Below are 24,834 nucleotides of genomic sequence, written 5' to 3'. Positions count from 1 at the left end.
AACACCGGATCCACCTATCACAGTTCCCAACACAATGACTTTTGCACACACTTATTAGATGCTTCACTACATAACAAAGAGTCCGGGTCAGTCTGTTTCTCCTAATGTGCATGTACATTTCCTGAAACCAGAAACTGTGTGAAACTTGCAAAAATGTATGTGGTTATTTTAACTACAGATCATTTGAAAAATAAAGAAATACCATATTTTTTTCTAATTGCTTTTAACATAAAAACCTTATTTAAAGAGAATTTGACAGCAGTTTTTTTGCTATTTAGTCCAAGAGCAGCTTGATGTACGGGCAGAGACCCTGATTCAATGTGATATGTTACTTACTAGCCTGTGTTCTGTCATTTCAATACAATCGGTGTTTTATCAGGAGGATATTATCACTGTAAATGCCACCTGTAAGACAGTCCAGCTAATCTGTGTAACCCCACCCTCACCACGGATTGGCTGCTTTCTGTGTACATCCTTAGCAAACTGCCAATCAGTGGTAAGGGGCGGGGTTATACACAGCGCAGCATTCTCAGATCTGCAGCAGAGAAAACAGAGAATATATCTAAAATGCAGCAAGCAGCCCAATAAGTGACGCATCACTGGAATCAGGATCTCCGGCCCTACATCATGCTTGCTCTCAGATGTCTTAGCAAAAACTTGATGATAGATTCCCTTTAATTAATAGGATCTTTTTTGTGACACATTCCCTTTAAGTAGTTGTTTAATAATGCTTATCGCTGGGTGAGCTTCAGACTGGAAAATACAAGTCCCTGTTATTCTCTTTAGTGGAAAATCACTGTGGTGTTACTGTGAAAACCACCATTAAAGGGGTTGTACCAGTCTTTAAAGCTATGACTAGGTCTAGTATAAGCATGGAGAATGAATGGTTTATGGTCAGTGGGGATGTTCCCATTGCTTTTCTGCGCTGGTGTAGTGCTGCACCCCATTTCTTCTCTGCACACTGGTTCTCCCGGGCACCCCACTGTGCAGCAAACTACAGTTGACCCCATTCACTTGAACGGGGCTGGCTGCAGATTCCCTGCACATCACATGATCACATGATGTGCTTGGTAAACACAGTTAAAGGGACTTTGGCTACGCCAGCTCTTTGGCCTAATAAGGGGCCGACAGGAGCGGAACTGAAGGGGTTAATTTGTACCAAAACCCACAACTCTCCTAAATCCATCCTTGAATGGGTCCAAACGGTGTCATAAGGACACTATTAAATGAGGTTTGGATAAAAAAAAAATGTGTGATTCACTGACTCTCTCCTGGTCCAGCGTGGAGTCTCTGATGTTTGTTATTGTCTGCAGCGCTGACATCATGTCAGCAGTGCTGCAGCCAATCATTGACTTGACACGATGAGCCGCACACTGATTGGCTGCAGCGCTGTTGGTGTGATGTCAGTACTGCAGACAATAACAGATCCCAGGAGCAGCAGCCGAGATTCAACACCGGACCCAGGGACAGTGAGTAAAGCGCAGGTATTGAAGAGACGCACATTCGAAGGGCCCGATTCATCAAGTCCCAAGGTTGACGAGGGGGCTGCTGGAATCAGACGTTCTTGAGGAGGCATTGGATGAACAGCGTGCGCCTCACAAGTCTTACTCTAGTCCCCGCTGGAGTAAGATTTGTGGCGTAGCGAGCCCAGACGTTCGTGATGACTTTGGCGAGGGGCAGTCGCCACACTCACCTCCTGCCCCAGTTTGTCAGAGCTGGGAGAAACTGGTGCGAACATTCCAATAGTCGCAAAAATTTGGTGCCTAAATTTTTCAACTTTTCAGAGTTTTATTGTAGAATCAAAGCCGTGAGGGATCGTCTGCTGTGTGCGCTAATACTTCTCGTCTGCTGTGTGCGCTAACACTTCTCGTCTGCTGTGTGCGCTAACACTTCTCGTCTGCTGTGTGCGCTAACACTTCTCGTCTGCTGTGTGCGCTAACACTTCTCGTCTGCTGTGTGCGCTAACACTTCTCGTCTGCTGTGTGCGCTAACACTTCTCGTCTGCTGTGTGCGCTAACACTTCTCGTATGTCTTACAGCTGAATTGTGCCTTCCAAGATGACAAGTACCTGTACATGGTGATGGAGTACATGCCCGGGGGAGACCTCGTCAACCTCATGAGCAACTACGACGTGCCGGAGAAGTGGGCCAAGTTCTATACCGCTGAGGTGGTCCTAGCCCTGGACGCCATCCACTCCATGGGGCTGATCCACCGAGACGTGAAGCCGGACAATATGCTGCTGGACAAACACGGCCACCTGAAGCTGGCAGACTTCGGCACCTGTATGAAGATGGATGAAGTAAGTAAAGAGACTCTTCACCTGCAAGAATTGTCTGAGTGCCCACTGACAGGACAATGTTGGGGGCATAGGGCGGCCCACCCACTTGCTGCAAGTTAGACCCTGGTGTAAGACTGAATTATAATGGCGGACAAATAATATGGGATCAGCCCTCCTGGGCATCGATTTACAATTCATATCTCCTGTTATTGTACCGAGCTGCATTTACTATTCTGTGGGCTTCAGAGCTGACATCAGCCGAGTCTAGTCAATAATCACAGATTTTGGTCAATGTCATGTAGTGTAAGAAGTACAACCCCCCACACACACACTAACACACACACACTAAGACACACACACACACACACACACACACACACACACACACACACACACACTAACACACACACACTAAGACACACACACACACACACACACACTAAGACACACACACACTTAGGGTACCGTCACACATTGAAATTTTCATCGCTGCGACGGCACGATTCGTGACGTCGCAGCGTCGTATAATCATCGCTCCAGCGTCGTAGACTGCGGTCACACGTTGCAATCACGGCGCTGGAGCGATGCCGAAGTCCCCGGGTAACCAGGGTAAACATCGGGTAACTAAGCGCAGGGCCGCGCTTAGTAACCCGATGTTTACCCTGGTTACCAGCGTAAACGTAAAAAAACAAACCGTACATACTCACCCGTCGGTGTCCTTCAGGTCTCTTGCAGTCTGCTTCCTGCTCTGAGTGCAGCCGTACAGTGAGAGCAGATCGCAGCACCGCTGTGATCTGCTCTCACTTTCCGGCCGGCACTCAGAGCAGGAAGCAGACGGCAAGGGACCTGAAGGACACCGACGGGTGAGTATGTACGGTTTGTTTTTTTACGTTTACGCTTGTAACCAGGGTAAACATCGGGTTACTAAGCGCGGCCCTGCGCTTAGTTACCCGATGTTTACCCTGGTTACAAGCGAAGACATCGCTGGATCGCTGTCACACACAACGATCCAGCGATGTCAGCGGGTGATCAAGCGACGAAAGAAAGTTCCAAACGATCTGCTACGACGTACGATTCTCAGCAGGGTGTCTGATCGCAGTAGCGTGTCAGACACAGCGATATCGTAACGATATCGCTAGAACGTCACAGAATCGTAACGTCGTAGCGATGGAAATTTCAATGTGTGACGGTACCCTTAGACACCCACACTAACACACACACACACACACACTGACACACACTAACACACACACACACACTGACACACACACTAAGACACCGACACTAACACACACACACACACACTAAGACACCGACACTAACACACACACACACACACACTAAGACACACTGACACACACTAACACACACACACACTGACACACACACACTAAGACACACTAACACACTGACACATACTAACACTAACACACACACACACACTCACACAAAAAAATCCATTGTAGCACACGGCCTGATGTAATGTATATTGTAATTTACTCAAAAGGGAATACTTGGTTGAGGTCGGCAATTGTCTGTCCTCAGCCGGGTCTCTTTACTTTGTGGATTCGTTATCGATTGTCTCCTAATGTTTAGCTCTGCGGCACTCCTCTGCGGCACTCCTCTGCGGCACTCCTCTGTGGCACTCCTCTGCGGCACTCCTCTGCGGCACTCCTCTGCGGCACGTCTCTGGGGCACGTCTCTGGGGCACGTCTCTGGGGCACGTCTCTGCGGCACGTCTCTGCGGCACGTCTCTGCGGCACTCCTCTGCGGCACTCCTCTTCGCTTGGCTCCACCATCAGCAGCCGTTTGTCTCTGGTGGCTCTTGCTGCAGTTTTGATAGACTCTACCTGCTGGCTGGTTTCCTAGTCTTTCCATGTGGGGGTTTTTCTGGTGTAACCCCCCAGCCTGTGTCACAATGAGCCTCAGTGTTTGGGCATTCCACACCACATGCCGGAGACCTGTATTACATTCTTCCTGAAGCCGTCACAGTGGCTGCTTCCGCTCCTGAGGGCCCGGGGTACACCGTGTGCCAGCCGGCGCTCCGCAGCACTTGGATGTGGCCATATAGGAGCAGGACGTTTGTGTGTGGAATGAGCTCGATGAATAGAATATTTTCGGGATTGTTGTTGGGAAGTGCAGCGGTGGCGTCTGATGAAATGGTGAGGATGGCGGAGCTCCTGCCGCCAGCTAGTGGTCATCTAGTGGAATAACAGCTAGACGTTCGTTATTAATGATGATTATTGTGGATTATTGCGTTTTCTCGGCTTCTTGTTTTTAGTTTGCTCAGACACTTTGCAACTAGTCTGAAGATGCACAAGTATTTTTCAGTTGCCGTGTTAATAGTGGAGAGAAGGAACTGTGCAGCGTTAGAACAATATGGCTGCTTTCTCCCACGAACAATGCCCCGCTTTTCCACTGAAGACCGAGGCTGAGCTGCAATACCCTGCACAACCTGTGGACAGGCGTGGCGCTGTTTCTGGAATAAAGCCACCATGTTTTTCTGATCCCTCCTCCATACCGTTCTCTCAAAGTGCTGCTCGGCCAACTCTGGCAGTCCCATAGACAATGAAGGGAGCGGAGTCCTGGCATTAGGTTTCATATCTGCCGTCAATATTATCGTCTTTTCATTGACTTAAAAATGTTATACAGAAAACAAAACATCCTTTATGGCCGTGTTCACATGGCCGCGCTAAGTCATTGCTCTCAGAGATATATATATATTTTATCACACAAGCCATCAGTCGGCATTAAAAAAGTGCTGGTGTGCATCGGGGCGTTGTTTATTATTGGGCTATAGAATATAGGAAGGATTGTAATCCAGCTCCAAAAAATTGTAAAATTCCAAATTTATTCCAAGAAGTCCATTAAATAGTACATGTGGTAAAAAGAGAATCCAACATCTCGAAACCTTACGCGTTCCAAACTGTAACAAGTCCTCACTTGTAGATAACGAGTAAGTCCTATGGTTAAGGATTTGTACATTGCAGAATGTTTCTTGGATTCTCTTTTTACCCTATGTACTTTTTTAATGGGTTTCTATGAATAAATGTGAAATTTTAACATTTTTTGGTGCTGGATCACAATCCTTCCTAATTTCTGTTGCCTTCCTTGAGGATACCAGTCTTAAAGACAGGGCTGTGGAGTTGGTAAGCCAAACCTCCGACTCTGACTCCTCAATTTCCATGACTCCGACTCCACCAAAATGGGCTCCGACTCCAACTCTAACTACACGACTCCGACTCCACAGCCCTGCCTAAAGAATCCAAGCGCCTTCAACTAAGAATTTGCAAGCATTTCTTCCGGTGCAGGGGTGAGCTGATGTCCTTTACCTTTCTATGTATCATTGGATTAGTTGAGCACACGGGCAGTATAGTTCCCAAAATTATGGCCGCCTGAACCCGACCTGGAGGGGTTGTCCAGTTTATGAGATCAATTTCCATGTTCCCGATTAGAGATCTTTGTTAATGGAAGGAACAGAGTCCTCTGTTCAGGATCCTCATCTCTTGGTCAGAGTAAGAACCAGTTATAAAGAGTCTTTCTCCGGAGAACACCTCCTGCCCGACGTTCGAAGAGAGCTAATTGATATGAATAGGCCCTGCGTAATACTTTTTTTCCCTTATGGTGGAGCTGCTGGGAAATTAAGCCCTTGCTGCCAGGTTTCAGTGATCACTGGAGTCCCTGCTTTGTGATCTGTGAGGAACCCTTCTAACATTTTGGGATCATCCAAAGCAGAGAACCCTTCTAAATTGACAGCCGTGGGGGACTACCAGTTGATTGCTCTGGGATTGGCTGATTTTGCCAGCAGAAGTTGAGAAGTTAAACATCTATCTAGCCAGAAAAGGGATGAAACGATCCTTTAAGGAGGACCTGACACTAGGTCAAAACTGACCAGTTTATGCTCTCCTTGTATCCCTGATTCCTCCTGACTATGCTGGTCTTTGTTTTTTTTAAATCTGACATACGGTTCCAGAGATACTAGCCTTTTTATTTATTGATGATATGGTCTTTCCTAAGGGGGTGTGGCTCACTGGATTCTATGGGGGCGTGGCTCACTGGATTCCCTGGGGGCGCAGCTCACTGGATTCTCTGGGGGCGCGGCTCACTGGATTCTCTGGGGGCGTGTCTTCAAGCTTCTAAACTAAAAAGCCCATATCTCTGGAACCGTATGGTGGATTAAAAAAAAACAAAGAACTGAATACTCAGGAGAACATCGGGAATATAATAAGAGTAAAAACTCATTACTTTCCACCTACTGACTGGTCCCCTTTAAATGAATTGCAATATAAAGTATATTGTTCATGTGCCACAGTTATGTAACTACGAATAAAAAAATATCTAGCCGTTTGCCAACTATTAACATCGTTAACCCTTTAGTACAATCGGTGTGTCTACTTTTTCCACGATTGAGATACTTTTATGGGGAAAAGGAAATAATTGTTTGCAAAACCCAAACATACAAATAATCTTTATTTTTATATATATATATGTTTTTACAATTTACAAATGAAATTAAGTGCTGTTTAACAAGGCGTTAAAGGCCTTTACAGCAGCAGTGGCGGGGGCGGTGAGCCGTCCTACCGCTTGCCTTTACTAGAGGCTGGCACTCGGCTTTCTTGAATCCCGGTCTGGCAGTGCCCTTGGGTAAGCCAGCGTTGCGGTAAGCTTTACAAGATAAGCGGCGGATATCAGTTGTCTTAAGAAACAAAGACTTTTTATTTATCCGGGAGCGCGCGCTCCAATGTCAATATTCCCCACGCGAGCCTCTGGTCGTCTCCGTAAATGGGTTTGCGATGAGTAACGACTCACTAGGCGTGCGGTGAATGAATGGCTGCGCTGGCAGCGGCAGTGTCGAGATGACGGATGGTTTGGGCACCTTTTGTGTTGTTTGGCTCTAGCCGTAGTGTAAACTATTGTTTCTGCTGATGCCAAGAAAATATGAAGATGACATTTTTACTTCTTAGCGGCAGGAGAACTCTGGCAATTTCCCACAGATCCTTTTACACCGGTCGTATAACTGATTAGCATACTAGATATCATAATATAATCTGCATAGATTATTAAATATTGGGCCTGATGAGGCTGGTGTACTTACTTTTAAAGTACACATTTACAATGGCTGTATGATCCTAATATTAAAATGAACATCTTCTCTTCTGGGTAATAAAGGAATAAGCATTCTCGTTCCCGACTATCCGTAAACATCCAGCGAATGAGAAAAACGCCCGTTCATTGAGAGCGATAATACGGTATTTGTCGATTTTTGAAGATGACATACAGGTCACCTAAGTGGCTCAGGAGCGGAGCTCTGTCCACGTTCGGTATATGCCGGCTATCCTATATCTGCCCCTAACCGCAGCGGCCAGAGCTGAGCCAAACTCAGTCATTCGCTCTCATCGCCTCCCCCCTTCATCAATGGCAATACGAACCCAATTTCTTTTTTTTTTTATAATACATTTTTTTTATTACGTCAATAATAGTAATAAAATAAATATTTGTACAATTTTGGTATCTTTGACATTGTACTGACCTTGAGAATCTTGATGTCTCCTGTTTTTTTTTTTTACCTTTTAATAAATACTGTCAAACTAATATCAAGAAAATATTCAACATTGCAACTCGTCTTGCAGCCAAGCCCTCATATACCTGTGTCGATGGAAAAATAAAAAAAAGTTATGGGTCAAAGAAGAAGGGGAGGAAAAAAAATGCAAATGTATGAACAGAGCGTTCAGGTGCATTTATACTTCACGATTCTCAGGAACGACAATCTGGCAACCGCTGCCGGAAATACGTTGCTCAAAAAAATGAGAGCGCTAAAATATCGCATGCTTAGATATCACTGAATGAAATATTCCAGTTGTAAATCTTTATTCATTATCTAGTGAATGTTTTGAGAACAATTAAAGATAACAATTATCAATGTATGAATATCTCATGGAGGTCTGGATTTGCAATGATACTCAAAATCAAAGTGGAAAATCAAATTACAGGCTGATCTAACTTCCGTGAAATGCCTCATGACAAGGAAATAATGCTCAGTGTTGTGTGTGGCCTCCACGTGCCTGTATGACCTCCCTACAATGTCTGGGCATGCTCCTGATGAGGCGGCGGATGGTCTCCTGAGGGATTTCCTCCTAGACCTGGACTAAAGCATCTGACAACTCCTGGACAGTCTGTGGTGCAATGTGGCGTTGGTGGATGGTGCGAGACATGATGTCCCAGATGTGTTCAATGTGATTCAGGTCTGGGGAACGGTCGGGCCAGGCCATAGCTTCAATGCCTTCATCTTGCAGAAACTGCTTACAAACTCCAGCCACATGAGACCTGGCATTGTCCTGCATTAGGAGGAACCCAGGGCCAACCGCACCAGCATATGGTCTCACAAGAGGTCTGAGGATCTCATCTCGGTACCTAATGGCAGTCAGGCTACCTCTGGCGAGCACATAGAGGGTGATGCAGCCCTACACCATTACTGACCCACTGCCAAATCGGTCGTGCTGGAGGATGTTGCAGGCAGCAGAAGGTTATCCACGGCGTCTCCAGATTCTGTGATGTCTGTCACATGTGCTCAGTGTGAAACTGCTCTTAAACTGTGAAGGGCACAGGGTGTTCTTGTCGAATCTAGCAATCTCGGTGTTCTCTGGCAGATTTCACTTGCCCTCCACAGTGTGGGGCTATAAGCACAACACCCACTTGTGGACGTGGGGCCCTCACACCACTTCATAGAGTCTGTTCTGACAGTTTGAGCAGACACATGGTTGTTAGTGGCCTGCTGGAGGTCATTTTACAGGGATCTGGCACTGCTCCTCCTTGCACAGGAGGTAGCGTTGCTGCTGCTGGGTTGTTGCCCTCCTATGGCCCCCTCCACGTCTCCTGGTATCTGCTCCATGCTCTGGACACTGTGCTGACAGACTACCCTTTTTGCCACATACAGCATTGATGTGCCGGGTTAATTTCATAGAAGTGTATTTGACTTGGAGTTACATTGTGTTAGTTAAGTGTTCCCTTTATTTTTTGAGCAGTGTATTTAACGTGTAATAGTCGTTTTAACTTAATTTTTTCTTCCCCATAAATAATTCGTATACCTGAAAATAAGAAACTTTGTAATATATCTTATTAGAGAAAAATCTGTGTCTTTCTCCTCCTGGTCTAAACTTTCATGCTCAAAATTCTCAATCCATCGGTAAAATCTGGTTTCAGATGGTTTCAGATGGCTGAGATGGGAGGTGACGGTTGGTGCTCAGAGTTCTACAAAAAACTGTAACTGTCCTTTCAGGAGAACGTTCAGCAGAATGTCTGTGGCTTCCGCTAGCTCCTCCCCCTTCATAGAATTTTAAAAACACCAACTGTCATCTCCTATCTCGGTAATGGGAAATTCTGACTTCATGAAATACATATTTTACCTATGAATTTAGAGTGACAGATCAGTCCAGGAGGAGAAAGAAGAAGATTGCTCTGAAAAGTTGTTTGGCAAAATTGCTTATTTTCTTGTGTACTACTGATAAAACAAAAAAACCCCACAAAAGTACCTTGTTTAGGGAATGAGGCCGTAACAAACTACTCTCTGCAACTTTTCTGCTGCACCAAAACTAGCTTGCTGTAAGCGCCTATATTAATTACATACAGCTGTTTTTTTGTTTTCTTTTACGACACTTTTGGTTGAAAACTACAAACCCTAATGAAAGTCCAGCGAACACCAATGGTTACTTGTGATTTTGATCCTCCTACACATTGTGGTTTTCACAACTCAAAAAAACATAAAATAAATAAAAATGATAATATATTTATTTGTGTGTGTATGTATATGTATGCAGTTTTGCATGTGTGTGTATGTATAATGTATATGTATATATATATATATATATATATACAGTCATATGAAAAAGTTTGGGCACCCCTATTAATCTTAAGCTTAATGTTTTATAAAAATTGTTTTTTTTGCAACAGCTATTTCAGTTTCATATATCTAATAACTGTTGGACATAGTAATGTTTCTGCCTTGAAGTGAGGTTTATTGTACTAACAGAAAATGTGCAATCTGCATTCAAACAACATTTGACAGGTGCATAAGTATGGGCCCCCTTATCATGTTCTTGTTTTAAATACTCCTACCTACTTTTTACTGACTTACTAAAGCACTTGTTTTGGTTTTGTAACCTCATTGAGCTTTGAACTTCATAGCCAGGTCTATGCAATCATGAGAAAAGCTACTTAACCCCTTCACCCCCAAGGGTGGTTTGCACGTTAATGACCGGGCCAATTTTTACAATTCTGACCACTGTCCCTTTATGAGGCTATAACTCTGGAACGCTTTGACGGATCTTGGCGATTCTGACATTGTTTTCTCGTGACATATTGTACTTCATGTTAGTGGTAAAATTTATTCGATATAACTTGCATTTATTTGTGAAAAAAACGAATATTTGGCGAAAATTTTGAAAATTTCGCAATTTTCCAACTTTGAATTTTTATGCCCTTAAATCACAGACATATGTCACGCAAAATACTTAATAAGTAACATTTCCCACATGTCTACTTTACATCAGTACAATTTTGGAACCAAAATTTTTTTTTGTGACGGAGTTATAAGGGTTAAAAGTTGACCAGCAATTTCTCATTTTTACAACACCATTTTTTTTTAGGGACCACATCTCATTTGAAGTCATTTTGAGGGGTCTATATGATAGAAAATACTCAAGTGTGACACCATTCTAAAAACTGCACCCCTCAAGGTGCTCAAAACCACATTCAAGAAGTTTATTAACCCTTCAGGTGTTTCACAGGAATTTTTTGAATGTTTAAATAAAAATGAGCATTTAACTTTTTTTCACACACAATTTATTTCAGCTCCAATTTGTTTTATTTTACCAAGGGTAACAGGAGAAAATGGACCCCCAAAGTTGTTGTACAATTTGTCCTGAGTACGCTGATACCCCATATGTGAGGGTAAACCACTGTTTGGGCGTATGGCAGAGCTCGGAAGGAAAGGAGCGCCATTTGACTTTTCAATGCAAAATTGACTGGAATTGAGATGGGACGCCATGTTGCGTTTGGAGAGCCCCTGATGTGCCTAAACACTGAAACCCCCTACAAGTGACACCATTTTGGAAAGTAGACCCCCTAAGGAACTTATCTTGATGTGTGGTGAGCACTTTGACCCACCAAGTGCTTCACAGAAGTTTATAATGCAGAGCCGTAAAAATAAAAAATCATATTTTTTCACAAAAATGATCTTTTTGCCCCCAATTTTTTATTTTCCCAAGGGTAAGAGAAGAAATTGGACCCCAAAAAATGTTGTGCAATTTGTCCTGAGTACGATGATACCCCATATGTGGGTGTAAACCATTGTTTGGGCGCATGGCAGAGCTTGGAAGGGAAGGAGCGCCATTTGACTTTTCAATGCAAAATTGACTGGAATTGAGATGGGACGCCATGTTGCGTTTGGAGAGCCCCTGATGTGCCTAAACATTGAAACTCCCTACAAGTGACACCATTTTGGAAAGTAGACCCCCTAAGGAACTTATCTTGATGTGTGGTGAGCACTTTGACCCACCAAGTGCTTCACAGAAGTTTATAATGCAGAGCCGTAAAAATAAAAAATCATATTTTTTCACAAAAATGATCTTTTTGCCCCCAATTTTTTATTTTCCCAAGGGTAAGAGAAGAAATTGGACCCCAAAAAATGTTGTGCAATTTGTCCTGAGTACGCTGATACCCCATATGTGGGTGTAAACCATTGTTTGGGCGCATGGCAGAGCTTGGAAGGGAAGGAGCGCCATTTGACTTTTCAATGCAAAATTGACTGGAATTGAGATGGGACGCCATGTTGCGTTTGGAGAGCCCCTGATGTGCCTAAACATTGAAACTCCCTACAAGTGACACCATTTTGGAAAGTAGACCCCCTAAGGAACTTATCTAGATGTGTTTTGAGAGCTTTGAACCCCCAAGTGTTTCACTACAGATTATAACGCAGAGCCGTGAAAATAATTTTTATTTTTTTTCTCAAAAATGATTTTTTAGCACCCAGCTTTGTATTTTTACAAGGGTAACAGAATAAATTGGACCCCAAAATTTGTTTTCCAATTTGTCCTGAGTACGCTGATACCCCATATGTGGGGGGGAACCACTGTTTGGGCGCATGACAGAGCTCGGAAGGGAAGGAGCGCCATTTGGAATGCAGACTTAAATGGATTGGTCAGCAGCCGTCACGTTGCATTTGCAGAGCCCCTGATGTACCCAAACAGTACAAACCCCCCACAAGTGACCCCATATTGGAAACTAGACCTCCCAAAGAACTTATCTAGATGTGTTTTGAGAACTTTGAACCCCCAAGTGTTTCACTAAAGTTTATAGCGCAAAGCCGTGAAAATAAAAATTCTTTTTTTTTTTCACAAAAATGATTTTTTAGCCCCCAGTTTTGTATTTTCACAAGGGTAACAGGATAAATTAGACCCCAAAAGTTGTTGTCCAATTTGTCCTGAGTACGCTGATACCCCATATGTGGGGGGGAACCACTGTTTGGGTGCATGACAGAGCTCGGAAGGGAAGGAGCGCCATTTGGAATGCAGCCTTAAATGGATTGGTCTGCAGGTGTCACGTTGCATTTGCAGAGCCCCTGATGTACCCAAACAGTACAAACCCCCCACAAGTGACCCCATATTGGAAACTAGACCTCCCAAGGAACTTATCTAGATGTGTTGTGAGAACTTTGAACCCCCAAGTGTTTCACTACAGTTTATAACGCAGAGCCGTGAAAATAAAACATCTTTTTTTTCCCACAAAAATGATTTTTAGCCCCCCAAATTTTTATTTTCCTAAGGATAACAAGAGAACTTGGACCCCAGAAGTTGTTGTTCAATTTGTCCCGAGTACGCTGATAACACATATGTTGGGGTAAACCCCTTTTTGGGCGCACGGGAGAGCTCGGAAGGGAAGGAGCACTGTTTTACTTTTTCAACGCAGAATTGGCTGGAATTGAGATTGGACGCCATGTCGCGCTTGTAGAGCCCCTGATGTGCCTGGACAGTGGAAACTCCCCAATTCTACCTGAAACCCTAACCCAAACACACCCCTAACCCTAATCCCAACGGTAACCCTAACCACACCCCTAGCCCTGACACACCCATAATTCTAATCCCAACCCTAATCCAACCGTAAATGTAATCCAAACCCTAACTTTAGCCCCAACCCTAACTTTAGCCCCAACCCTAACTTTACCTCCAACCCTAGCCCTAACCCTAACCCTACCCCTAACCCTAACCCTAAACGTGACTGAAATACGTGGCACTGAAATACGTGGCACTGAAATACGTGGCACTGAAATACGTGGCACTGAAATACGTGGCACTGAAATACGTGGCACTGAAATACGTGATACGTGGCACTTAAATACGTGGCACTGAAACACGTGGCACTGAAATACGTGATACGTGGCACTGAAATACGTGGCACTGAAATACGTGATACGTGGCACTTAAATACGTGGCACTGAAACACGTGGCACTGAAATACGTGATACGTGGCACTGAAATACGTGGCACTGAAATACGTGGCACTGAAATACGTGGCACTGAAATACGTGGCACTGAAATACGTGGCACTGAAATACGTGGCACTGAAATACGTGGCACTGAAATACGTGATACGTGGCACTTAAATACGTGGCACTGAAACACGTGGCACTGAAATACGTGATACGTGGCACTGAAATACGTGGCACTGAAATACGTGGCACTGAAATACGTGGCACTGAAATACGTGGCACTGAAATACGTGGCACTGAAATACGTGGCACTGAAATATGTGATACGTGGCACTGAAATACGTGGCACTGAAATACGTGGCACTGAAATACGTGGCACTGAAATACGTGGCACTGAAATACGTGGCACTGAAATACGTGGCACTGAAATACGTGGCACTGAAATACGTGATACGTGGCACTGAAATACGTGGCACTGAAATACGTGGCACTGAAATACGTGATACGTGGCACTTAAATACGTGGCACTGAAACACGTGGCACTGAAATACGTGATACGTGGCACTGAAATACGTGGCACTGAAATACGTGGCACTGAAATACGTGGCACTGAAATACGTGGCACTGAAATACGTGGCACTGAAATACGTGGCACTGAAATACGTGGCACTGAAATACGTGGCACTGAAATACGTGGCACTGAAATACGTGGCACTGAAATACGTGGTACTAAAATATGTGGCACTGAAATACGTGATACGTGGCACTGAAATACGTGATACGTGGCACTGAAATATGTGATACGTGGCACTGAAATACGTGGCACTGAAACACGTGGCACTGAAATACGTGGCACTGAAATACGTGGCACTGAAATACGTGGCACTATGACTGTCAGAAAATGTTCATTAAACGGTTAGGGGTGAGGTTAGGGGTAGAGTTAGGGTTAGGGTTTGGATCCCTTTATCACCTTGATGGTGGTGGGTGGCTTTTCAGTGTGTTTAAATGCATGCGTTTTTAACGCAAACAAACGCATGTGCTTAAAAACGCAAGAAAATACTGCAGGTTGTATTTCTGAAAATGAACGCATGCAGAAAAAAAACGCATGCGTTTGAAAACGCGACCAAACGCGTACAAAAAAACCGCATGCGTTTTCAATGTTAAATATAGGGAAGAAACGCATGCGTTTTTTTGTGCAAAAAACGCTGCAGACAAAAACGCAAGTGTGAAACCAGCGACGCTTTTTATAGCAAAAAAGTTTTTGCGTCTCCACATTTTGAGACCTATAATTTTTCCACATTTTGCTCCACAGAGTCATGTGAGGTCTTGTTTTTTGCGGGACGAGTTGACGTTTTTATTGGTAACATTTTCGGACACGTGACCGTTTTTGATCGCTTTTTATTCCGATTTTTGTGAGGCAGAATGACCAAAAACCAGCTATTCATGAATTTCTTTTGGGGGAGGCGTTTATACCGTTCCGCGTTTGGTAAAATTGATAAAGCAGTTTTATTCTTCGGGTCAGTACGATTACAGCGATATCTCATTTATATCATTTTTTTATGTTTTGGCGCTTTTATACGATAAAAACTAAAATATAGAAAAAATAATTATTTTCGTATCGCTTTATTCTCAGGACTATAACTTTTTTATTTTTTTGCTGATAATGTTGTATGGCGGCTTGTTTTTTGCGGGACAAGATGACGTTTTCAGCGGTACCATGGATATTTATATCAGTCTTTTTGATCGCGTGTTATTCCACTTTTTGTTCGGCGGTATGGTAATAAAGCGTTGTTTTTTGCCTCGTTTTTTTTTTTTTTTTTCTTACGGTGTTTACTGAAGGGGTTAACTAGTGGGGCAGTTTTATAGGTTGGGTCGTTACGGACGCGGCGATACTAAATATGTGTACTTTTATTGTTTTGTTTTTTTTATTTAGATAAAGAAATGTATTTATGGGAATAATATATATTTTTTTATTATTATTTATTTAGGATTTTTTTTTTTTTTTTTTTTTTTACACATGTGGAAAAATTTTTTTTTAACTTTTTTACTTTGTCCCAGGGGGGGACATCACAGATCATTGATCTGGCAGTGTGCACAGCACTCTGCCAGATCGACGATCTCACTGACAGGGCTGCAGGCTTACCAGCGTCTGCTCTGAGCAGACACTCGGTAAGCCACCTCCTTCCCTGCAGGACCCGGATGCCGCGGCCATCTTGGATCCGGGACCTGCAGCCAGGAAGGAGGTAGGAGACCCTCGCAGCAACGCGATCACATCGCGTTGCTCCGGGGGTCTCAGGGAAGCCCGCAGGGAGCCCCCTCCCTGCGCGATGCTTCCCTATACCGCCGGTACACTGCGATCATGTTTGATCGCGGTGTGCCGGGGGTTAATGTGCCGGGGGCGGTCCATGACCGCTCCTGGCACATAGTGCCGGATGTCAGCTGCGATCGGCCGCGCTCCCCCCGTGAGCGCCGCTGATCGGTGATGACGTACTATCCCGTCGGCGGTCATACGGGCCCACCCCACCTCGACGGGATAGTACGTCAAATGTCGGGAAGGGGTTAAAGTGGCCACTTGCAAGTTGTTCTCCTGTTTGAACCTCCTCTGAAGAGTGGCATCATGGGCTCCTCAAAACAACTGTCAAATGATCTGAAAACAAAGATTATTCAACATAGTTGTTCACGGGAAGGATACAAAAAGCTGTCTCAGAGATTTAACCTGTCAATTTCCACTGTGAGGAACATAGTAAGGAAATGGAAGAACACAGGTACAGTTCTTGTTAAGGCCAGAAGTGGCAGGCCAAGAAAAACATCAAAAAGGCAGAGAAGAAGAATGGTGAGATCAGCCTAGGACAATCCTCAGGCCACCTCCAGAGAGCTGCAGCATCAACTTGCTGCAGATGGTGTCACTGTGCATCGGTCAACTATACAATGCACTTTGCACAAGGAGAAGCTGTATGGGAGAGTGATGCGAGAGAAGCCGTTTCTGCAAGCACGCCACAAACAGAGTCGGCTGAGGTATGCAAAAGCACATTTGGAGAAGCCAATTTCTTTTTGGAAGAAGGTCCTGTGGACTGATGAAACCAAGATTGAGTTGTTTGGTCATACAAAAAGGCGTTATGCATGGCGGCAAAAAAACACAGTGCGTTGTATAGTTGACAGATGCACAGTGACACCATCTGCAGCAAGTTGACAGTGTACAAGTGTCCTCTATTGTTCCTGGGGATGCCTCCATGCCTATTTATATATCCTACCCTTCTATATTAAGCACCTTCATTCTGCTGTGGCTATCCCCTGGTATGTACATCTTATATTTGGGGATTCAGGTTTTTTCCTGTCGGCATGTTTGCTTTCCTGCACGGTAGCAGTTTGGTGCAGCGACTCGCACGACTTGTGCATTTTGTCTTGTCATGATTCTTTGCTGTCATATTTTTTGAATTGTGTATTACAATAAAGATTGTTATTTTATGTTAATCATCCAGTTATGGTCGTTTCCTCTGTGGTCTCCACAACTCTGCTGTATTGTTGATCTAACGACTTGGATTATTTAATATCCGTCACTTGTGCAACATTACTAGTTTACATTTAGTTTAATGTGTGTGATGTTGCTACTTAATACCTATTTTTTTTCTACCTGTCAAATGTTGTTTGAATGCAGATTGCACATTTTCTGTTAGTACAATAAACCTCATTTCAAGGCAGAAACATTACTATGTCCAACAGTTATTAGATATATGAAACTGAAATAGCTGTTGCAAAAAAAACAATTTTTATAAAACATTAAGCTTAAGATTAATAGGGGTGCCCAAACTTTTTCATATAACTGTATGTCTGTATATATATATATATATATATATATATATATATATATATATATATATATATATATATATATATTATACAATACACATGCAAAGCTACATACGGTACATATGCATGCACCACGCGCACACACACACATGTATATCTACTGTATATTATATAGTATATTTTTTTTTTTTAAATGTATTTTATTTTTTTTCTGTGCAGGTTGATTAATGTCTGGTGCTTGCTTTTAGCCTGTTAGAAATTTGTTAGACTTTTATTTTTAGTCCTTTAAAAGGATATCTGTTGAAAATGGAAACCATCTGTATGAACTGACTTTTTTTCTCTTGAAATGACAGTGATGGATCTTTCTACTATTGAGAGATCCCTAAGAAAAATGAGGCCTCAAACCCAACATGTAGTGTCCCACGCTGAGTTTTTTGCACAGCAGAGCCGTGAGGACGCACGCAGATGACAGACAGGGATGACGTTTTATTACAAGCAGAAAGGACTGAAGTGTTACAGAACAGCCTGTCCGGATACTTGTGGTTGTGCAGATTGTAGCTCGCTGCATATATGGTCATGCCCTGGGAATGTTCTATGGTCATGCCCCGGGAATGTTCTACTACAGAACTGGGTAAATGAGAGCGAGGATGTGTTCAGCACGCACAATCCATTTTATATCATTATATTGAACGAAACTAGTAAAAATGAAATATTTTGTATTTAAAAACCGCAAACTGTATATCTTTTTTAATTTTAGAAATATTAAAGTAAATCTGCCAGCAGGTCAAAAGTGGTTAGTTTTTGCTCTTGTTTTATTCCCGCTGTTCCCCTGAGTATACAGTTTTTTGTTTTTTTGCTATCCGCCGTACAGTTCCAGAGATATGGGCTTTTTTTTTTATATTTAGTGCTAATTTTTAGACTTTATCGAAGGGGCTCAGTTATGCGGAGCAGCCTGAAGACACGCCTCCAGAGAATCCTGTTAGCCACTCCCCTTTATAAAGACTAAAAATAATCGGCGCTAAATAAAAAAGCCTGTATCTCTGCAACCGAGTGGCGGATTTTTGAACAACAAAAAACAGATTAGAGAGGGGACTGGTTAGAATAAAATAAGAGCAAAAACTGTCCACTTCTGACATGGCGACAGGTCCTCCTTAAATTTATACAATCAGTGAAATTGTGCGGTTACTTTCCCGTATGCATTCTGTGCCTTTCCTGCTATTAGCTGAACAGCAAGGTAGGCAATGCATATCAACTACAGTCTCTGTCTTCAGCAAAACAATGTTGTCACTGATCTGGGCAGATAAAGGGCCTGGAAGCGCTCAAAATAAACTTTTACTTCTGACCCTTTGCCGTACTAATCATATTTTACAAAAAATACTTTGGGGTGAGGAATCACTTTTAATATATTTATGCAGACCGTATGGAAGAAGCGAATGATCACCGTTATCTGAGAAGCAGAGAAGTTTCTGTAAAGCAGAGCTGTCCTCTATATGCTTCTTCCACTAGACATTTAAAGGGGCAGATAAGGGCATAATTGTGAGGTAAGAGGCCAAGACTATATTATTAGGGAGCCAAAATTGGAAGATGAGTCACCGCTGACTAAACTTGCAGCGTTTCCGGTGGTCACCGTGCAGGCCTTCCTGTCTCCGCTTGCTCATGGTCTTACACATAATGGAAATTCTCATGGTGTTCCAAAACAATAACAAGGGATATAAAAAAGAAAAAAAAAATTTAATATTTATTTTCTTATATTTTGTTCGTATATTTGTGTAGCCCGGACACGCTAGATGAAGGCTACGCTGAAGTCCATGCTTGGTGAGCCACAAACATAGAATGGCTCCAGCTATGATGAGCGCTGCCTGGCCTTTTAATGCGTGGTCGCCCCTTTATTTGGCTCTGCTCCTTGTTACCTTGCATTTCCCTCGTGTTGGCTGTTTTAAAGAAGTTGCGTGGTCGACCTTCTCTTCTCCTAACAATACTTTGGAGTTTTCAGAACCAGGATTTTGGCAGATACGGGAAAAAAAATGGTAAAATCTTAGAATGCTTAAAAAAAATAGAAGTGTTAATTGTTTTATCAATTAAGAAAATGAAAAGTGAATCACCAAAAGAAAAGTCTAAATAATCAACATTTGGTGTTACCACCTTTTGCCTTCGTCAACTGTTCTAGATACACACATACAGGTTTCGAAAGAACTCTGTAGGGAGCTTGTTCCAAACATCTTGGAGAGCCAACCACAGATCTTCTGTATGTTGCTTGCTCATAGCCTTTGTCCCTTCGTGTTATGATGGTTTTAAGTTTGAGAGAAGACACAAGTCCATGTTGATTCCCGACTCTACAGACGGCAATCAGACCAGTTTCCTGGATCAATGTCCCATCACAGAATCTAGTACCAATAACATACAATATTATTTTTTTCAAGAAAGGCATCCAGACCCTCAAGAATAACTTGATGTTGAGATCGGGGCTCTCTGGGCCCCATATCATCACTTCCAGGACTCCTGGTTCATTTTTACATTGAAGATATGTCTTAATGATATTGGCTGGATGTTTGGGGTCATTGTCTTTCTGCCGAATAAATGTATAGCCAATCAGACTCCTCCTTCATGGTAGTGCATGATAAATAAGTATCTCCCTGTATTTCTCAGCCTTGTGGACACGATTACTCCTGAGCAAATCTCCAACTTCATTACCTGAAGTGCAGCAGCAAACCTGCAGTGATCCTCCACCATGCTTCTCTGCTGCCTGTAGATTCTCATTACTGTACCTCTCTCCAGCCACTCGCAAACCCTGTTATAATACATCATTAAGTAAAAAGGTAATATGTGCCATATAGATATAAACCATTATGAAAGAGCGCCTCTGATAAAATGTTAACCACATGCCCCACTCTAGTAAGGTGTCTTAGTGTACAGTACATAAAGTAAGCTGCGGAGACACCATCACATGTTTCTCAACGCAAGCAATGAATAGCCAGGCCTTTCTCCGGGAAGGAACAACCACGGGAAGGGCAGCATCCAATAAAGGAGAATATCCAATAAAGGAAGACCACCTATGCCAAGCATGGTGTCCATCCACAAACAGCTGTTTGTGGATGGACACCATGCTTGGCATAGGTGGTCTTCCTTTATTGGATATTCTCCTTTATTGGATGCTGCCCTTCCCGTGGTTGTTCCTTCCCGGAGAAAGGCCTGGCTATTCATTGCTTGCGTTGAGAAACATGTGATGGTGTCTCCGCAGCTTACTTTACATGCGTTTGCATATTTCCCATAAGGGATGGGGGCAGTGTTCTGGATCACTGCGTTGAGAAACACGTGATGGTGTCTCCGCAGTGTTGGATGTTTTGGTCTCCCCGAGGCCATTCATCTGTTCCTTCTTAGTGTACAGTACAGACCAAGAGTTTGGACACCTTCTCATTTAAAGATTTTTCTGTATTTTCATGACTGAAAATTGTACATTCACACTGAAGGCATCAAAACTATGAATTAACACATGTGGAATTATATACTTAACAAAAAAGTGTGAACCAACTGAAAATATGTCTTATATTCTAGGTTCTTCAAAGTAGCCACTTTTTGCTTTGATGACTGCTTTGCACACTCTTGGCATTCTCTTGATGAGCTTCAAGAGGTAGTCACCGGGAATGGTCTTCCAACAATCTTGAAGGAGTTCCCAGAGATGCTTAGCACTTGTTGGCCCTTTTGCCTTCACTCTGCGGCCCAGCTCACACCAAACCATCTCAATTGGGTTCAGGTCTGGTGACTGTGGAGGCCAGGTCATCTGGCGTAGCACCCCATCACTCTCCATCTTGGTCAAATAGCCCTTACACAGCCTGGAGGTGTGTTTGGGGTCATTGTCCTGTTGAAAAATAAATGATGGTCCCGCTAAACGCAAACCGGATGGAATAGCATGCCCCAACCCCATTTATAAGGCAAGAAATCCCACTTATTAAACCTGACAGGGCACACCTGTGAAGTGAAAACCATTCCCGGTGACTACCTCTTGAAGCTCATCAAGAGAATGCCAAGAGTGTGCAAAGCAGTCATCAAATCAAAAGGTGGCTACTTTGAAGAACCTAGAATATAAGACATAATTTCAGTTGTTTCACGCTTTTTTGTTAAGTATATAATTCCACATGTGTTAATTCATAGTTTTGATGCCTTCAGTGTGAATGTACAATTTTCATAGTCATGAAAATACAGAAAAATCTTTAAATGAGAAGGTGTGTCCAAACTTTTGCTCTGTACTGTATGTGGATCAATGGTATGTAAAGAGGCATATTCAGTCAATCACTGAAAAGGTTAAACATGTATTATAACCTAAGCTACTACATAATATAAGGCAATATAAGATGGATCATCTTACCTAAATGAATAGACGTTTGGGCAAATCACACAGACATTTAACAACCCCGGGAACAGAACAGACACAATAGCCTGATGCTTCCTACTTTCTGCAACAATCTTGTCAGCTTTGCTGTGTAGACTCTGACATGCTTATCAGGGAGTAGGGAATTTAAAGGGAGCCTGTCAGGTCTCTTTAGCTGGGACTAGGCCACCAGGGCTTTCTTTCAGAGAGACTAGTCCTGCATTTGATACGCTAATCACTCCCTCCTATGCGTGATCAGTGTGCCCCCCATGGTCTTGTCGAGAGGACTCTGCTTCATTATGCCTCCTATAGGATGCACAGTAAAGCCAGATGGTAATCTCTCCTGCCTCATCAGAAAACTGCACATGCCCAAGGAGGAATAATCAAGTGGGGTCCTGCTTGACCAGCCCATGACCAGCCAGGGGTGTGATTATAATATTTGATGCAGGACTAATCTGAATGAAGAAAAGCCCCCTGGACTAGTCCTAGAGGGTTCCAGTGCAGGAGCCACAGAATGCCCACCTCACCCCTGGACCAGGGCTATTCCCTTATCTCTAGTTGGCAACCTTCCTGGGAGTCTTAATTTGAGACCTCAAATATGTTTCTGAGTGGATTCTTGCCTTATATCCCTTGGCTGTACTTAATTACTACATAGGGTCTCTTGACTACAGGTAAACTCGTACATATATATTTGCTTGCATTTGTGATTATATACTGGCGTCTCGTGTTCGACATTGAAATTGCAGGGTGTCACTCTAATCCAGGTGTTCTCCCATCCCACTTGTCTGTGTTCTTGTGATCTTTTGTGATATATATATATATAATGACTTTTATCTGTATATGTATAATTAATATATATATATATATATATATATATATATATATCATATATAAAGCTGAATGTGTGTGTATGTCCAAGATTGGCATTTGCACCGTCGCAGCTACAGCCACAAAATTTTGCACAGTCACACGTCTGGACCCCGAGAGCGTCATAGGCTATGTTGTGAGGCGAAATTTTAACCCCACGTGTTCCAATTCACCAAACAATTTTGCCCCTATCTACATAATGGGGAAAAAGTGAAAGGAAAAGTGTTGGAGGCAAATTGACAGCTGCCAGATGTGAACAAGGGGGACTTAAAGAGTGAGAGCGATGGCGCCAAAGAGTATATACTGTACAGTTGCTAAGGTGGGGCCCCAACATGGGATACTCACCACACACGGGGATATGAACACACACACAAAATGCGCCACACACTACCACGTGCTCGAACACATATACCACCCTCAGCGCACATTTCACCACACATACACCAACCTCGCCACATAAAAGTCGAAACACAAAAGTCACCGCTCAAAACTCGCCACGCGCTAAACTCGCCACATGCAAAACTAGGCTCACGCAAAACTCGCCACACGTGCAAAACTCACCTCATGGAAAAATTGCCACATGCACAAAAGTTGCAACACATGCAAAAGTTGCCACATGCACAAAACTTGCACATACACAAAACGCACCACACACAAAACTCGCCACGCGCAAAACTTGCTGCACACAACTTGCTACTCTAACCTGTCACATGCAACTCGACACACAAAAAGTTGCTACACGCATGTCGCCACACAAAACTCATCTCACAAAAGTCGCTACATGCATGTCGCCACACGCAACTCAACACACACAACTTGACACATGAAACTCGCCCTAAAACACACACAAGTCTGGTATTATCCTAAAAAAATAAAAATCCGATTAATAAGCAGACAAACTACAAGAGCAACAAGTGTACCATGTAGGAATCCGGCAGCTGTCAGTCACATGACCAGTCTATTATGTGTATGTGTGAGCTAATATATACTGCCAGGGGGTGGGCTTACTGTTGGCTGGGGATTTATCAGGCTGTCAATTTAGCTTACAAATACTGAGGTAAAAATACTGACCAAATAACGTGTGAACGAGGTCTAATACAGGAAGAGATGACGTACAGATATATACTATATACAGGACGAGATGACACACAGGTATATACTATTTACAGGGGAGATGACACACAGGTATATACTATATACAGGAGGAGATGACACACAGATATATACTATATACAGGAGAGATGACACACAGGTATATACTATATAGAGGAGGAGATGACATACAGGTACATACTACATACAGGAGGAGATGACATACAGGTATATACTATACGAGTTATACAGGAGGAGATGACGCAGGTATATACTATATATAGGGGAGATGACACACACATATATACTATATACAGGGGAGATGACACACAGGTATATACTATATACAGGAGGAGGTGACACACTGGTATATACACTATATACAGGGGAGATGACATACAGGTACATACTATATACAGGGGAGATGACACACAGGTATATACTATATACAGGGGAGATGACACACAGGTATATACTATATACAGGAGGAGATGACATACAGGTATATACTATATACAGGAGGAGATGACATACAGGTACATACTATATACAGGAGGAGATGACATACAGGTACATACTATATACAGGAGGAGATGACATACAGGTACATACTATATACAGGGGAGATGACACACATATATACTATATACAGGAGGAGATGACACACAGGTATATACTATATACAGGAGGAGATGACACACAGGTATATACTATATACAGGAGGAGATGACATACAGGTATATACTATATACAGGAGATGACGTACAGGTGTATACTATATATAAGGGAGATGACAAACATGTATATACTGAGGGGAAAATGAGAGGTGCGAGGTGAAAATGGGTGTGAGGTGAAAATGAAAAGGTGTGAGTGCAAAATGAGAGGAGTGAGGGAAAATAGTGGAGTGATCGGAAAATGACAGATGTGAGGTCGAAATGACAA

General features: G+C 43.1%; 1 protein-coding gene across 2 annotated transcripts in view; it reads left to right on the top strand.

Moving 5' to 3' along the window:
* ROCK2 (Rho associated coiled-coil containing protein kinase 2) overlaps positions 1–24,834 on the top strand; it is a 160,585-nt gene that overhangs the window by 81,718 nt on the left and 54,033 nt on the right. For both annotated transcript variants that reach the window (XM_077291438.1, XM_077291437.1), the window contains exon 5: positions 2,039–2,299. In XM_077291438.1, the coding sequence (XP_077147553.1) occupies positions 2,039–2,299 (261 nt within the window). The remainder of the gene's footprint in view (positions 1–2,038; positions 2,300–24,834) is intronic.

The sequence above is a fragment of the Ranitomeya variabilis genome, chromosome 2, assembly GCF_051348905.1.
Source record: "Ranitomeya variabilis isolate aRanVar5 chromosome 2, aRanVar5.hap1, whole genome shotgun sequence".
NCBI lineage: Eukaryota > Metazoa > Chordata > Amphibia > Anura > Dendrobatidae > Ranitomeya > Ranitomeya variabilis.
This window is presented reverse-complemented; position numbering and strand designations above follow the sequence as displayed.